Source organism: Thunnus albacares, chromosome 5, assembly GCF_914725855.1.
Source record: "Thunnus albacares chromosome 5, fThuAlb1.1, whole genome shotgun sequence".
Taxonomy (NCBI): domain Eukaryota; kingdom Metazoa; phylum Chordata; class Actinopteri; order Scombriformes; family Scombridae; genus Thunnus; species Thunnus albacares.
The window spans coordinates 35,091,932-35,110,066 of record NC_058110.1 but is presented as its reverse complement, the minus strand read 5'-3'; the positions used below and the strand labels follow the sequence as shown (position 1 = coordinate 35,110,066).

Here is an 18,135-nt window from a genome sequence, read left to right as displayed (position 1 = left end):
TTTGAAAAGTTTTTGTGTGTATATACATTTATAGGTTACCTGTAGTTTTTGTAGCAGAACCACATCAGCGATTTTGTCCTTCTCATGTTTGGCTTGTTTGGCTTTCCAGAACTGTTTCTGAGCCGAGTACCGACTCATGGGGCACACCTTAAACAGGCAGTCTGAATGAAGACAGAACAAAACAAGACAGAAAAAGACATTTGAACACAGAACAATTCAGTGTGTCATCACAAAACGAGCAACAAACTGATCTCACGAGATTATTTTCTGTTCTATTATTTATATTCTATACTTCCATTTATTCCTCAGGGTCTATTCGCTGTGCTGTGATTGTGTTGGAGTGATTAGTTCCAGAGTTATGATTGGTCAGTGGACCGAGCAGCCGAAGCTAATTGGCTGTTTTGGCTGAAATGATCAAACCGGTGAAGCGTCTGACATTAAGCCTATCCGTGAGTGTGTGTGTGTCTGTTTCATCAAGCAAAAATTTACAGCTCCAACACCACCAAATATGGTCTTCCTGTTCTCTGTGTCAGCTGATTAACCAGCAGGATAAAGATGCAATGAAACGGACACTTAAACTTACTGGAAAAGTCTTTGATAGGGATCTCATCAAACACAAGCAGCACCAGGAACATCAAATCTAACCAAAGCCAAAAATGTTCATGTAATCCGGGCCTTCTGCCCCTCCTGGCAAATCAAACAACTTTTCACTTTGTTACAGTTTTCCATCGATTTACAGCCAGACTTCATGAGTCTCACCCAGCCTCCCAAAACACACCAGCACTGTGACGCCAAACTGACATAGTGGCCAAACTGTGTAACTGCAACTTCTGAGTCCATCACATGATGCAGATCTGCCCAAAAAGCATTTTTCCCCACAAACAATCACTGGACAAGGAGCGGCTGTAAAACGGTGAATAAATGTTTCTGAGTCACATGACTCGTTTTATTATCAGAATTTGATCCATTCGGTCTGATAACATTTGTCTAGACAGTCTAGACGAGCCACATAATTGAATTATTTCATTCCCAGTCAAGTGAGCGGAGAGCAAACAGGTCAGCTTCAGCCAGCAGAAGTCTCTACTGAGCATGCTCTATGGCAGGGCCACATCAGCATCATCGCTGCCCTCAAAAGGACAGATGTAACTTTTAAATGTAACTAAATGTAATGTAAAATAAATGTAACTACTCCTTAATGTTAAATAACTCTGAATGTATTACTTATTCAAGTTACAAATATTATATATATATTTGCATAGATGTAAAAAAAATATGTTTGCTTGTTGCTTTGTAATTATAACATAAATCTTTTTAATTTGTCAGGTTATGAAACCCACATGACTCCATCAATCAACCATCAAACTATCCAAGAGAATAAAGAAAAATAACATCAAACACAAGTTATGACATTAACTTTGTTCAAATCTTTTTTGTCACAGTTGAGAGGGGCAGAATATTTTTTGGCATCCTCAGCTCCGTGTTTGGTAGATCGTTCTCTTTGACCACAGACGCTGCCTCATAACACAAAAGACAAACCGGTTTTTCTCCTTGAAGCACAAACATATATTCTCCTTCCCGTCTTTCTTGAAACTGCCTTCCGTCTGCATCAGTTTTTCTCTTTCTGGACATTTTGGGGTCATTATTTATATTTCTCAATTCCACTTGTTGGGAAAATCGCATTGATGTGGATACGTTACAGTCTAGTGGCGGGATATCGTCACTTCATGGGTAACATAATCGGAATGCATTGTGGGAAATGTAGTTTTCTGTCAATGCCCGCTTTTGACTTTTTAATTTTTTTTTTTTTTTACAATCAGACCTTTTTCTCTCGCCACATTTGGCCTGCGGGCCTTGAGTTTGACACATATGCTCTATGGGCCCAAAAACAAACATGGCGGACTATTTTGGTGTTATGCGCCACTGAGCAACTTTGAATGAACAGGCGCCATCTTTGAACACAGTATCCAGTTGTCCTTAATACATAGCTCAAAACAACACCAGCCCAGTATTGGTGCTATATTGACCCAAACTGGGTCAAATTTGACCAGCGATTTTTAGTGTGTAATCATTGCTAGCTAGCCAGTCAGCTTTAATCCCAGTAAGTTAGTTATAAACTCTTTCACTTTATAACAAAAACCCCTGTAGAGGGGTCTCAAACATGCACTTGATGGATATAATAACGCTATAAGGCTGAAGCTAAAGCTAACAGGCCCGAGGTCAAAAAAGTCTTTATCTACACGAAATGATGATCCATGTAGAAGATGGAAAGATGGACATAAAGGAACATCACTGTTTCTGTATTGCAGTGTAGAGATAGTAAGTCTAGTACTATATAGTTTCTATACTGTCAAAAAACATACTGTAGTTGGACAAGCTGCACAAATATAATATTTTTGTTTTATCTGTATTTTCAAACGTTAATTGTATTGTTTTTTTATAGTGTAAAGCACTTTGTGTTACATTGTATTTGTATGAAAAGTGCTGTACAAATAAAGTCTGAATGATTGATTGATTGATTGATACAAAAAGAATTTTGACTTGCTGGTGGCGCAACAGGAAAAGTCAGGAGATCACCAGTCATCCTGTGGGCACCACCGATGTCTGTACTGTATAACATTTCATAACAATCCATCTGATAGCAGCGGAGATATTTTAGTTTGGACCAAAGAAGTGCAAGTACTTGTTGATATAAAATATAGATTCTTTGATTAATTCAGCTAAAACATGATGTAACAGGGTGAGTGTCGGGAGAGAAAGTCGGGAAATTCAGAAATACAGATATGACTGGAGTGAAAGGATAAAAGAGAAAAGACAAAGAGAAAGGAAGGTGGTAAATATTGACTCTCCCCCAGCAGATCCTGTGTGTTACAGGACATTAATGTGTGTGTGTGTGTGCAAAGTAAACATCATTTGCCTGAGTGTAATCACTCTGTATTGAGCTGTAAGGACTAAATGGACAGTAAAGTTTAAAGTAATCTTGACTGAGGGAAATGAGCTTTGAACATGTATACACACGCAAACACTGATGATGTTAAAATAGTGTAAATAGAGTTCAGGTTTTTTGCTCCCTGATTCTTTTCTACTCGAGTTCTCGTGTTTCCTTTCAAACACAATGATTAAAAAACTGTAAATATGTTAACGTAGATGATGGAAGTAAGATTTATATTGTAGTGTCTGATTAAAAAATGTGAAAGAAAAATATAACAGCGAAGGAGTCATAATCAGAGTGGTGACTGTAAAGTTTATAGGCATCATCTTTTTCTGTCAAAGGCTCTCAATCATGGAAAACTTTACTAAAACAACAGTCAGGAGCCCAAATGAACATTAAACCTGTTTTCCTTGCTGCAGGGAAACACTGTCCGAGGAAACACAAAGAGGGAATTTGATGCTAAAAAGACTGTAAATGTATCAGATATCCACTTGATATGACTAACTCAGACTGACTCATATAAGCTTCACAGAGACTTTTAATCAGAGCAGGTTGAGAGAGGAAGCAGAGTCGCCTGAAACTCTCTGGATTTAAAGTTCGAGCCGTCACTGTGATCTACTTCTAAACTGGTTCAACTGCTCACACAGCACAGAGCAGATGGTGCAACATGCTGCTTTATACATATATATGTGTGTGTGTGTATGTGGGAGACCTCCAGCCAGTGAAAAATGTCTCTGATGACTGGAGCTGGACTCATATCACACACATACAGTATTATTTATATTTCATACTCCAGATTCTCTTCAGTCTAATCAGGTCAAATGACCGATAGATACAATTGGTAGATAAATGTGATAAAACAGCAAAAGCATCAAAATGTGTATTTTTCTCATTAGAGTTTTTGACTAGTATTATGGCCACTGTCTGAGATTCATAGTAGTCAGAAGATTACGAGAAAAAAAGGTGTAATTTTTAGAATAAAATTGCAATTTTTGAGTAAAGAAAAGATCACAATTTGAAAAAAGTCTGAATATTTTGTGAAAAAGGTGTAATTTTTTAGAAAAAAAGTTGTAACATTCTGAAAAAAGTTGGAATATTTCGTGGTCAAGATGCTTCACAGATGACTGACGAGCCGAAAAATTAGCAAATGTAATAAAATAAAATAGATTTTAAAAAAATACAATAATAATTCAATAAATATAAATGAAAAGTAGATAAAAAAAACAAGGTCAAATAGAATCGATGAGGTAAAAAACATAATAATAACATTTTAAAAATGGGCCTCGAGTTCTCTTAAAACACTTTTATTTGTTAGACTTGTTAGTAACTTTAGATCACCACAGTCTTTACAAGCTGACATAAGACTCGACAGGAAATGAGGAGAAAAAAATGAATGAACTGATAACATAATAAACATACAATTCAGTAACTGAGAAAAGTGAATTTAGTTTTCGTTCACAGACTTTAAATTTGACTTCGGGATGAAACACAAACACTCTCCGTCCTACCTCTGAACTTTTTTGGAGGATTCTCCAAATCTCCAGCAGCCGGTTCGACCACGCAGCGGTCATCTACCAACCTGCAGACAAACAAACAGAAGAGATGTCAGAAACACGTTAGTAGGAGGGAGGATGAGGAGGAAGAGGGGCAACGATGAAGATCAAGAGTTGGGCTTGTAAAACAATGATTTTTAATAGTCAATTAAGCTGCCTGGAAGGAAATCCATCTACAAACTGGAGGTTGGATTTGAACAGTAATCAGCAGTGCTTGCAGACAATGTGTTAAAACATGCAGAAACAGCGGTACGGGTATGGTCCTTTAAAGGAGGACAGGAAACAACATGCTGCAGTCTGCGGTAACTCCTCTTCTGTTTTAAGTCACTTTTTCTCACCTTGATGGTTTGAAAGTTCAGACTGAAGCTGCGTGAGAACAAAAAGACTGTGAACAGCAGCTCTGGCCACAGCCAATCAGAGCGGTCCACTTGTCAGCTGCAACTGATGATACACAGCTCTGTTAGTACTGAAATTAATTTCAACAAATCTCATGCTTGGAGCCAAACTACTAGTACTAACAAGTATCTATCCAAAGCCTGATATATCTTATTTAGGGTTGTAACTAATGATTATTTGAAAATATGAAAAATGTTGATCAGTGTTTCCCAAAGTCCAAGATGACGTCCTCAAATGTCTTGTTTTGTCCACTGTATTGTAGAATGACGAAGTCCACGTAAGAAAGGAGGTCATCAACAACAAATCTGACTTTAACATGAGATCACTGTTCCAGGGCTGCTAAGTCTCACATATTGACCATGAGACTCACGCAATCAACACTTTTCACACGCTCTCTCACGCTCACACAGTGAAAAAGAATTTCATAACTGATAACGTTGCGGCGCGAAAACAGGCGCACAGACAGACAAGACGGAGCAGCACAGAGCAGCAGCGAATTATTCAAACCATCAGGGGGAAAGCCAGAAATATACACAAATCTTTTATACTGTATTGTATTCATATGCATGCTGCTCCGTAATCTAAGAGTAGTTACTATGGTTAACAGGTGGCTGTTTCTTGACTTAATCCGAGAGCTTAGCTGGTGTAGAAATGCAGGTAATTTGTTTGAAATTACTTTTTTTTTTTCTGCAGGAGGACTCCCAGACTGGCCTGCCTATTATGTATCTTTCCAGGTTTGCTCCCCCATTTTAAAACATAACCAGGCTCCCATGAGGAGGAGCATAGACATTTCTTATCCTATGTTTTGAAGAAAATGATGTGAAATATCTGGAGTGTATGTCAAAAAATGCTGCCAAATAAACACATATTAACAAAAAGAAAAAGTCTTATGAAAAAGGAGTTTGTTTATAAGGCCAGAGACCAATAATGCTCATTTTATTATGAACAAAATAAGTACTACTAAAATACACCCAGATGCCCCCCCCATCCCCCCAACCCCCCACCCCCCACCCACAACCCCCCACCCACAACCCCCACCCCAGGAACAAATCTCACTCCAGGCTGAAGTCAGAAGTTGGCAGCCCCGCTGTTGACTTCCTGTTTCCAACCACGAGTCAACACTGTTTTTTTACCACGATCGTCCCCTAACCTCAATCACACGGCTGTTACTGTAAACATGACGACGCAGGCTCACAAGGATTCTGAGCACCTTGTTGTTTCCCGTTTACATTCTTATTTAACTCAGAGTACAGACATTAGTCGATTAATTGATTAGTTGCCAACTATTAAATTAATCGCCAAGTATTTTGATAATCAATTAATTGTTTTGAGTCATTTTTAAAAGACAAAAATTAACAAATTGTTTGATTCCAGCTTCTTAAATGTGAATATTTTCTGGTTTCTTTAGTCCTCTATGACAGTACTTTGAGAGACAGTGATTGATATGTTTCATGAGTTTATGGATCAAACAAATAATCGATTAATCCAGAAAATACACCTCATGGAGAGAGCGCCAAAATAAACTGTTTCAGCTTTACAGAAAGAGTCATGAGCCCGTCTGAGAGAAAACACAGTGAACAGACGCTGGTCAGGAGACAGAGCAGAGCTTTGACTCTTTCTAACCAAATACAGCTCCCTAAGTTAGCTCTCGCTCCCTCTTTGGGTGATTTTTTAGTAAATATGACTATTTAAGGTCCCGGCAGCGATACCTGACCAGACAGAGCAGGAATCTGTGTGTGTGTGTGTGTGTGTGTGTGTGTGTGGTCATTAGAGTAAATCTCTCTTACATCAGTGTTTAGGAAACAGAGGGGCTCTTTAGAGACGGATAGACAGAGGCCTCTGGTAGTCTGACACACACACACACACACACACACCTGTTAAATGTTAAATCTCTCTTTTCATGCAGTGAGCAGACAGACTGCAGTCAGAAGGATTACCTGTCCATTCATACACACATTAACTACATTCAGCTCTATGTCTGTTCAGGAGGCCAGGTGTGTGTGTGTGTGTGTGTGTGTGTGTGTGTGTGTGTGTGTGTTCCTCCTCCAGCTGTTTTGTTTTTTTTGGTCTGAACCAAAAGGTGAAGAGTTGACGAGACAATCTACAAGACTTTTCTTGTCGGTATACTGCAGGAGGTACCGTTTCACCATCTCGTTCTGACCTGGATGAACGTGGATCTACATGTCGACTGAGCTGTATTGTTGCTTTGTGGTTCAGTCAGGGGTCACGCAGGTCAGTGAAAACCACAGCTTGTAAACAAATCAGGTGTGTGCAAGTGACTGTGTTAAGCTCCGACATCCTGTATTTTTAGGATCGTCTGCCAAACATGCTGCTTAATGAATATCATCATAAATATCATGATAACTGAAGCCAAAGACAAATAATGAGCAAAAAAATGACTCATGTGGTTGTTTCTTCTGTTTTTTTCTGTTCATTTTGTTGTTCTGGTTCAGGTGACGTAGGATTATTAAAAAGATGTATTAAATATCAGGATATTAAAGATTATTAAACAGCCCTGACAGAGCCAGGATTTAAGACTTCCTGTTGACTTTTTGGCCTTTAGAAGTTTTTTTTTATTTATGAGTGGGTCTCCATCTTGTTTGTCTTTTTTTTTGTTTTCGTGGGTCCGTGTTTTGTTATGTGGGTGATGCCACACACACACTATCTATAGTTTCACACCGTTCCAACAAACTCTGCTGCAGTGCACCAGCAAAGGCAGAGAAGAAGAAGAAGACTGCATACTAGTAAACAAAATACTTATAGTAATAATTAGTTTTGCAAATGTTTTACGAGGAAGGAAACGCATTCAACGCATTTGTCAGATCACAATGATATAACTCACTTTTCTCTGTTTGGTTGAACATAAATACACAATAAATATATAATAAAGCTTATTTTATTCTGTTAGAAAGAGGGGGGGGGCTCATATTCTGCCCCTCACTTTTCTAATGGATCACATAAAAAATTCTTTCTTCTTCACTTTCCCAAAATGTCCTAACAACCAAAAAACATCCAAAACATTCTCACTTTACAAATATAAGCCTAAGATTCTGTAAAATAATGTTTTGAGACTTTGTGGGCTCCGTATTCTGCGTTTAAACGTCTCTGAAGGCCTGAAAACAGAGTTAACTGCTCTCCTGCAGCTCGTGTATGAAGCTCATTGATGTAAATAAACACATGAAACATCATCACAATGAGACAAACATGTAAAACAGCATTTATATAATATTAATCAGCTTGATGTTGAATTAATAAACGATATGACAAATCCTCACATTTGAGAAGCTGCAGCCAGCAAATCTTTCCTTTAGAAAATGATTTTTACTTTTCATAAACGTCTCTATTCTCCTTTTTTTTCTGTCTTCACTTCTTTCTGTTCAGCGGTTCTTATTCCTGCTTTTCCTCTCCGCCTCTCTTCCCGTCTTTGTTTCTTTAAAATGTCACTTATTTTCAAAAACGCGTTCCTCGCTGATCTTCCTGTCTCCTCTTTTATTTTTCTTAACTGTTTTCATCTCTTTTCTTCACATCTTCTCTTCTAAAAGTCTTTACAAAAACGTCCTAAATTCCTGACACTCTCTCTCTTTCCTTCCTCTCCTGTTCCTTTCTTTTTCCAGTTCAACCATATTTCTACTTTTCTTCCCCTCTTCTCTTTCCATTTTTCTTTCTTTCTTTTCGTCTGTATGTCCTTTCTGTCCTGAATGAATTTTTATTTTCCGTAAATGTCCCCAAAATTCCAAAAATATCTTCACTTTCTCTTCTAGTCTCCCTTTTTTTTCTGTCTTCACTTCTTTCAGTTCAACTTTATTACTACTTTTCCTCCTTCCCATCAAAATAGTTCCCGTTTTCAAAACATATCCTCACTTCTTTTTTTTCCCGTCTCCTGTGTTTTTCTTTTCTTAATCACTTTCTTCTCTTTAAACGTTCTTTCTACACTTTTTTCGTTAGTCCACAATTCCCAAAAACGTCTTCACTTTTCCCCCTTTTCTTCTTGTCTCCTGTTTGATTTGTTTTCTCTTTTTATCCTTCTTCATTCTTCTCTTCGGTCTGTTTCTTTAAGTGTCATCCAAAGTGTTCCTCACTTCTTTATTCTTCTCTCTGTTTGTTTTCCTCTTCTATCCCAGTCTTTCTGCACTTTTTCTTTCTTTCTTTCTTTCTTTCTACTTTACAAAGTCTGATATTTCAGTGTCTGACCACCCACGGAGCCCCGCCGTCGCTATGACAACAACCAATCAGCTCTTTTGTCTACCTGCCAGGTGTGTCCCAGGTGTGTTAATGTGCACACACACACACACACACACACACACACACTCAGGCATGTTGATTCAGTGACTAACATGTTTTGGACAGCTGACCTGTTTCTCATCGACTCCGTTAAACTGATTCACAGAAATCACATCACAGGACGAATCACTGGACAGTTTATTAAACACTGTTTTATCTTCTGTATTTCCTTCTTTATTCATCTATTCGTGTAAAGTCTTTATTCCCATCTTCCTTTCATTCTTGACTTCCTTCTCTCTGTTGGATCAGCTGAGACGGATGTTAATACCGGGTGTAAACGCGGTCTTGGTGTAATCTTGGACTTTTAACAAATCAAATCAATTACAAAGTCTGAATTCTAGCAGCTTAAAAACAGCAAGAATCAGAGGATTGATAGAAGTGAATCGATGCTTTCATCTCCAGAAGATTATTATATTAGATTACTGTACTGGTCTGTTCTTCCCAACAAAGACTAAGACACCTGAACGCATCACAGCATTTGTCAGTCTGTCTCTGCACTGGAGAGAAGAGTTTAAAGTGCTGCTGCTTGTTTATAAAAGTCTGTGATCTGTGATGGATCTCCTGATGTTTAATAGACAAATTATTAATTGAGAGAATAATCATTAGTCACAGCCGCGTTTCTTCTAAACAAAAAGGTTTCTGCTCTTAAATCTGCATCTTAATGTTTTAATGAATTATATAAAGCACCTTGAGTTGCGCTTGTTCTTTCACTGACCTACTTCTCGTCTTCTTCACTTCTTTGTCTTTTATCTGTTTTACTTTGTTCTCATCTTTCCATCTTTTCTTTCTTCCCATCACAGTTTAACTCCATTCTTTCTTTCTTCCATTTTTTCATAAGTCTCTTATTCAATCAACCTGAATTTTGCACCAAACTGCCCTCCAGTTTCCATGACGGGGAGGGAAGATAATTAATTGTGCACCGAGCCAGCCAATCATCAATTTATCATCATTTAAGTCTGATGATATTCTCTGTAGTTACGACACTAAGCGCTCTGCATGTCCCTGCCTGTCGCTGTCACGTGACTCAACTCTCATTTTTCTCTCTGAAGGCTGTTTTCCTCTCACGCCTGGGACACACAGCCTGCGTGAACCTCAGCAGTGCGTCGCTGAACTGCTGCGTCTCGCACGCTTGCAGCGTTCACACAACAGACAGCTGCTGCTGCTGCTGCGGCTCCATCTCTCCACATAGAGTTTGGCTTTGATAATGGCAATCAATAATAGCATGTTTCATATAATTTAACTATAAATTTCAAATAATAATATGTGAGGTGAAAGCGGCTTTCTTTGTGACGGGCATGGTGGCGTCTGGTTGGGGATACTTCTGTGTTTGTGTCACACAAACACTCCTCACACAGGACGGAGGTTTTTAATATTCATTATATTAATCATTTCACCAGTTGAACCCCCTGCTGTCACCGCTCCTCGTGAGGCTGACCCGCAGTGGTGACACTTCACGACATTGAAACTACAGTGCAAGGTGTGATGTTGCTGGTGTGATGTCGTGCAGGGTCACACGGGCTGCCGTGTGGCTGCTCTAATCTGTGAACACGGGCGCCGAAATGAAAAAGCAAGAGGTTCCGCGATGCACACGCACTTCTCACGCAGGCTGTGTGTCCCAGGCATCAGACTCTTACTGTCTCACTGCGTCTTGTTGGTGAAACAGAAACAACAAAATGTAAAATACGGTTTGTTGTTTTCATCCTGTTCCGCCTCTCTTCCTCTCTCTCGTGCAGGAAAAACAGATTTGAATATGGATTTGAGTATTTGAATAAGCGCAGGTGTTTTCCTTCATTCCGTCAGCAGGAAAGCTCCAGACTGAACCTGCAGGAAGAGACATGAAGCAGAGCTGCTTCACGTTTCTGAGAAGAATCTCTTGTGTTTTTGTTAAATGTTTTGGCAAAGACGCTGACGGTTTTCCAGCCGTTTTAATTTTAATGTCAATCAACTTCCAAACTCAAAAAATCTGAAGCTGGATTAGTCGATTAATCGATTGACAGGAAAAATAATCATCAACGATTTTAAAAGTCTTTCTGCTCTGATACATCAGACAGGTGTTTCCATCTGAAGGGATCAGATCCACAGACACCTTCTCAACTTCAACAACTTGACCTCTGACCTCAGGAAGTCAGAGTTTGAATCCTGTTTGTGTTGACACATCAGAATTTGACTGTAGGGAAACCAGCAGGTTCACCCTCCCTCTCTCTCTCCCTGTAGGCATCAGGGTCTCTCACCCGACAGCAGGAACTCCTATTCAAATGTCGGTCTCTCTTTCTCCGGTCAGCAGTTTACTCCAAATGAAAATAAACCGTGAGAGCGAGATGCATAAAACTCTGCATAGATTCACAATTTAATTCATTTAAACTTTGTGTGTAGGCACAAAGACAGAGATATGCAGAGGCATTATTCTTAACAGATCTGACATCTGTGAATGCACATGATTCTGTTTTATAAATCTCTGTAAATGACTGAGGTGCATGTTGGACGCCTCATGTCCACATCAGCCAGAAACAGATGTCAATACAATTTTAATCAGCTGTTTGCAGATCAATATCAGTGTTTTCTCTCCCTATCTAACTCAAAGGCAGGCCGCTTTTGTATTACTGGCCGCCGCCTTTGTTGTTCCAGCATGTGATGTTGACAGAGCGGAAAAGGCTTAACTCAACGGCGAGAGCAGTGCAGCACCCGGACTGTCTACAGCGTGCACATGTTGGAGTTATCTGCTAGTTCATCTTCAAAAAAATGCAGCGGTAGCAAACATGCTTTGATTTAATGAGTAAATAATAACCTCTGCAAGATGAACGTGAAATATATTGTGAACTTTCTAGAGGCGAACGTTAGCGGAGCAGAGCAGCGAAATTCCAGCAGTAACAAATGAGACCAGCTGACCAACACACACTGCAGCATTAAACAATGTTAACCAACTCTGAGGTGAAGAAAATAAGTCGGTGTTCAGTCTGTTTCACCTCAGAAACCCTGCAGCCGCTCAGCGTGATGAACAGAGATGTTTTTCCTCTGAGCTGACGGAGCAGCAGAGAGGCTGCTCACTGCTGGAGACATGATGTTAATAACACAGCGGAGCAGAGAGGCTGCTCACTGCTGGAGACATGACGTTAATAACACAGCGGAGCAGAGAGGCTGCTCACTGCTGGAGACATGACGTTAATAACACAGCGGAGCAGAGAGGCTGCTCACTGCTGGAGACATGACGTTAATAACACAGCGGAGCAGAGAGGCTGCTCACTGCTGGAGACATGATGTTAATAACACAGCGGAGCAGAGAGGCTGCTCAATGCTGGAGACATGACGTTAATAACACAGCGGAGCAGAGAGGCTGCTCACTGCTGGAGACATGACGTTAATAACACAGCGGAGCAGAGAGGCTGCTCACTGCTGGAGACATGATGTTAATAACACAGCGGAGCAGAGAGGCTGCTCAATGCTGGAGACATGATGTTAATAACACAGCGGAGCAGAGAGGCTGCTCAATGCTGGAGACATGACGTTCATAACACAGCGGAGCAGAGAGGCTGCTCAATGCTGGAGACATGACGTTCATAACACAGCGGAGCAGAGAGGCTGCTCACTGCTGGAGACATGACGTTCATAACACAGCGGAGCAGAGAGGCTGCTCACTGCTGGAGACATGACGTTAATAAACACAGCGGAGCAGTCTGCCTCCTCCTCCTCAGTTTGTTATTCTCATACAAGCAGGAGACTGTAAGATGCTCTCACATTAATTCATTCATTAATTAATGCAGTTAACTTTTTAAAATGAAAAGGCTACGAACCATTTATCTTATCAGCCAGTTATATGTCATATAGGACAGCAGTGAGTAGTCTGTCACACAGTCTACTGGAGCATGAGACTGAAAATAGTGCCGCCTTTTCTATTCATTCAATGGAGAATTGATTCTGAATCGAATCGGCATCCAAGTATCATGATAGTATCGAATCGGGAGATAAGCATATCGTCCCAGGCCTTGAAAATTAACACTGTCATTAGTCACAACCTTTATTTTTCATCTTCTTGTTCCATCTTCGGATAAAATTTAAACCTCTATGGACACTTTTGTCTGTCAAATCATGATTTTTTTCACTTAAGCACACAACACTCTAAAGATGCACACAAAATGTGTACACAGCACCACCACACATGTTCTCCAAACCTTTGTCTCAAAAAAATCCATGAAAATCCTGAATATACTGCTGCCTGCACCACCAGTCTGTAGATATGTCAATGATACAAATAGGAACACAGAATCCTGTACATTTTCATCACTTTATTAACGTAATTTCAGAGACTTTTCCTGATGGAAGTCTGAGGACTGCAATGTATTTAAGTGAGTACAAGTGATGGACAGTGTTCAGGCTTCTTTGTTTCCTTTTCCAAGTTGATCCTAAACACCTGTCACTAAAGGAACCTTCTGTGTAATTTTGGCTTGTCTGAGACAAAAGTTACAACCGTGAGAAAAAGGTCAAATCTTTGGCTGTCAATTCAAAACAATGTCCTAGATCTCACTGTGAGACTCCAACAACAACTGATTTGGAGCTTTGGAGACAACCCGCATCTGCAAACTGACCAATCAGAATACGACATGAAATGACAAAGGATACAGAGCAGTTTTTTTGAATAAAGTTTAGGGAGAACACACACTCGTTTTCCTTAATATATTCATGAGACAAATGATGAAGATGTTAATGCGACTATTATTTCCATCGTAGCTACGTTCACCATCACTCATCTCACAACCTGATGAACTGACACAGACTGTGACCGACATTTAGACCCATCTCACAGAGTGACATGTAATAAACTGACATGGTTGTCATTGTCACAGAGTCTGGAGGTTTCATGGTGTGCAAGAACTTTGCTGACATTGAGACCTGAATCAAACAAAGAAGCAAAATTTCACTGATTGTGTTGCACCGCGAGGCGCTAAAGCTGTACTGTAAGAATTCAGGATTCACATTTCACTCATCGCTTACAAAACATCTCAAAGATCAGACATATTTTATCTTTTGAAAATGCTGAGAAATTAAATTCCCATGCTTTTGTGTCGTCACAGTTAAGGATAAAATAAAAAGAAGATTAACTGGAAGTAAAATGATGCCTGATGTGTAAATTAAAAGAATGATAAAACAGTTAATCAATATAACATTTATAAATATGCCTTTGATTGGCCTTTTACAAATCACTGTGTAAAACTGTGTAAAAATCACACGATCAGTGCAGCTGATTATCAACCTAAACAAACAAACATGAGCCTGTTACTTCAGGATTTATCACCAAACTGAAGAGAACTACAAACCTCCATAAATATCACACTAACAAAGCTAGATATAGAAATATGAGGATAAAACCAGAGATCAAACAGACTTCAGCTTCACTCAGACAGCGTTTCAGTTTTCGTTCTGTTTGTGACTTTACTGCAGGACGTCTGGGTGTGTCGGGTCCGTTTTGTTTGATTAATCGGGCGGAGGAAGAACACAGTCAGATGTGCCTCCATGTATTCATATGCAAACACACACTGTCTGCTTGTATCAGCATCTTACCTTGTTATGCTGTACAGGAGCTTAGCTTTATGTTCCTATTTTACGTTTCCCACTGAGGCTGCAACTATTTTCGTCATTCATTAATCTGTTTATTGGTTTCTCGATTAATCGATTAATTGTTTGGTCCATAAAATGTCTGAAAACGGTGAAAAAGATGCAAGATGCAACCTAGAATGTCCCGACCAACAGTCCACAACCCAAAGATATTCAGTTTACTGTCACAGAGGACTAAAGGAACCAGAAAATATTCACATTTGAGAAGCTGGAATTTGGAGAATTTGGATATTTTTTCTTTAAAAATGACTCAAAACAATTAACTGATTATCAAAGTAGTTGGCATGATTTTTTTTTGATGATCGACTAATCAGTTAATTGACTAATCGTTGCAGCTCTACTAGCTACATATTTCTGATACTTTCTTTTTTCTGTCGCTAACTGACAGAAAAATCTGTTCTTTCTTCTCTTCATCTTCATCTTCATCAAGACTTACTTCATCCAGACTTACTTTTTCTCTAAACTTCTATTCATTACTTGTCACTAAGACCTCTTAAAATAAAACAAAAACAGTCATTATGTCAACAGTTCAATTTATAATCCTGCTTGGCGTCCAGTAAATGAAACAAGCAACAGGCGTATAAGTGTACAGTGTAAATGTACAACAGACCATGTGTTGAATTCCAGCAGGATGCTTTAGCCTACATGAAGTAACAAGGTGGACATGTAGCATCTGGAAGTCAATTTCAAGTATTATATGCAAACTACAAACACTTCTGATTATTAAAATTGTGTTGTTGTCCAGAAACTATTAAAAACACGTCGGTGAGTCACAGCGCTGCTCTGGGTCACATGTTCCTTCATCATGAAGAGTTTGGTCACGTTAGTTTGTTTAGAAACGGCTCCACAGACTAATAACAGCGTCACGTTTTCAGTCTCCAGAGAGTAGTTCTGTGTTAGGCAGACGCTACTGAGCATGTGCGGGAACTGTTTACAGAGCTTTACTAGCTTGCTGGGCTACACATCACAACCTCTTTGTGCTATAAAGACTCATGTTTTCACTGACTGTTTGATTTTTAGCATTCTTCTCTCCATTTGTGGCTCTTAAATGTTCCCAAGATGTTCTTTTCAAACTCTTTTAACCCTGAGTGAGGATTACTGGACAGAATCTGCTTCAGTATCATATTTATCAAAGTTTTTTTGGTACTTTCCACTGTCTCAAATGGATCAATGAACAGACTGTCTCTGTATCTGGTGCTGCTTTTTCACTGGGCTCTGGAGCTCCAAGCTTCTAACCACAAGACTTCTGTTGTTTTATTTTGTACTACATTGTAAATAACTTTTTTTGGTGGAAAAAACATGTCAGACACAATTATTATTCAAAGCTGAGTATTTGTGTTAAAACAAGTCTGGAGAGGATTTTTAATAAATCAGGATTTTAACGTCTGTGTCAGCATTTCATACTAACGTGGCTAAAAACAGTGACCTGTTGTTTAACTGAATTATTATTGTTACTGTTAAGATCAATGGAAGTCAAGTGAAAGTCAAAAGAGACGCTGTAAAGGTCAAGATGGAGTCAAACAAAGAAGAATGGGTGTAAGACCACAGCACAGGAAACACTCATAAACTGGCACAGTGGAAATCTCCCCTGGACACACTGGGTACTACTTCCTTTTCCTGCCATGCAAGCAGACATAGCTGCCACTGTGTGTGTGTGTGTGTGTGTGTGTGTGTGTGAGAGTGTTAAAGGTTATATTCTTGACAGTAAAACGTCAGAAATTCAGAAATTCTCAGGAGAATATCAGAGAATGTTGAAAAATTAAATTATTTTTCAACTGACTAGTGATAGATGTTAGACATGTTCAGGTATGTAGGTATGTTCAGTACTGCCGGTTGATTCTGGGCAATATTAATATGTATTTTGTATTATTTTGTATTTACATTTTTTTAAGGATCCTTGAGTCACTGTTTCTAAATGATCATAAACATATCTTAAACATATTTCTACTGACACAACTCACTTTCTACTTATTGGTAGACACTACAAACATATCTGTGATGAGCTAATATCAGCTGCTGAATGGATGAATGTGACAACAATAAATATAATATTTAAATAAACACAAGTCTAAAGTCTCCCAACCCTCACATATAATTCAGTTGTCGAGTATAAAAAACAATAAAAACTTATCGTCCCTCTTATGGGGAAAAGAAACAGATGTTCAAGTCAGGCAGGTCGGGTGACGAAACAAACAAGACAGACTTACACAAACAAACAAACAGACTCCTGATTGACTATTTGTCAGAAGCCAAAAGTTGCGTCAGAGTTCCTGTTCCAGAGAGCAGCTGTGTGTTAACGTGTGTGTTTTTGTAGAGTCAGAAAATGAATCGACAACTATTTTCTTCTTGGTCTCTTGGGCAGCGTTCAATACATGTCTGTATAACTGACACGGGACTGTTATCAAAACACTTCCAACAGAAATAAGCTGTGATGTCAGCTGTCTGTCCATCATGCTCTCCATCAACAGGATGTGATGTCACTCTGTGTCACTCTGCTCATTACATCTTCTGTTTCTGCTTTACTGCACTCGACAGGAGAATCAGCACCAAGTGTTAACTGCGACGTGCTCAACTATTTATATATATATGTATATATATATATATATACATATATATATATATATATATATATATATATATTTTTTTTTTTTTTTTTTTTTTTTTTTAATTTAAAAATGTTAAAGTTGTGCAGGCGACTCCACCAAGATAACATCACTACTTACAGGCCTTACAAGTTATGGAAAGTCAGGGACATGTCCTGGAATTCTATACTGGGGCCACAGTGGAACAATAATAAGTCTACCTGACCTGACACGTCTGTCTGTCTGTCACTTCAACAAGCAGGTCGATGCCTGTAAAGCTTCAGTTTAAACTTCAGTGTTAAATATTTTAATCAGCTTTAAAATAATAAATATCACTAACAGTATAAGTAGCGCCCCCTCCAGGCTGCAGCGTTCATTACAACCACAGTATCCTGATGATTTATCTGTTCTCAGAGTTTTGACAGAAGTGAAGCTAAGAGGAAAAGTCACTCAGTCGTGAAAATCTATAATCATCCTCTGAGGAGCACTAACGTCCACAACACATCTGATGGAAATCTGACTGATAGTTCTCCAGATACAAAGTGTTGGACAGAAAGAACAGGTTGTGCAGGTGTTCACGTTACTGTGTCCATCCCTTCAGTGGGTTTACGGCCACCTTATCGTGCTCTGTGGTATTTTATCTGCAGTGTGGTGTCAGCGTAACTCTGCTGTCTGTGATATTTGAACAGTAACACTGAACTGCACAACTAAACAACTGCAGCTGTCACATGATGTTCGTTTGTCCTGCGGAGAACTCGCAGTGTGTTTACTGTGTTCCTCTAGTTTC

At 39.2% G+C, this 18,135-nt stretch overlaps 1 protein-coding gene across 1 annotated transcript in view; it reads right to left on the bottom strand.

Moving 5' to 3' along the window:
* itpr3 (inositol 1,4,5-trisphosphate receptor, type 3) overlaps positions 1–18,135 on the bottom strand; it is a 79,331-nt gene that overhangs the window by 56,793 nt on the left and 4,403 nt on the right. The window contains exons 2-3 of the mRNA XM_044350412.1: positions 4,438–4,508; positions 40–161 (exon numbers count right to left, since the gene is read on the bottom strand). Coding sequence (XP_044206347.1) covers positions 40–161; positions 4,438–4,508 — 193 coding nt within the window. The remainder of the gene's footprint in view (positions 1–39; positions 162–4,437; positions 4,509–18,135) is intronic.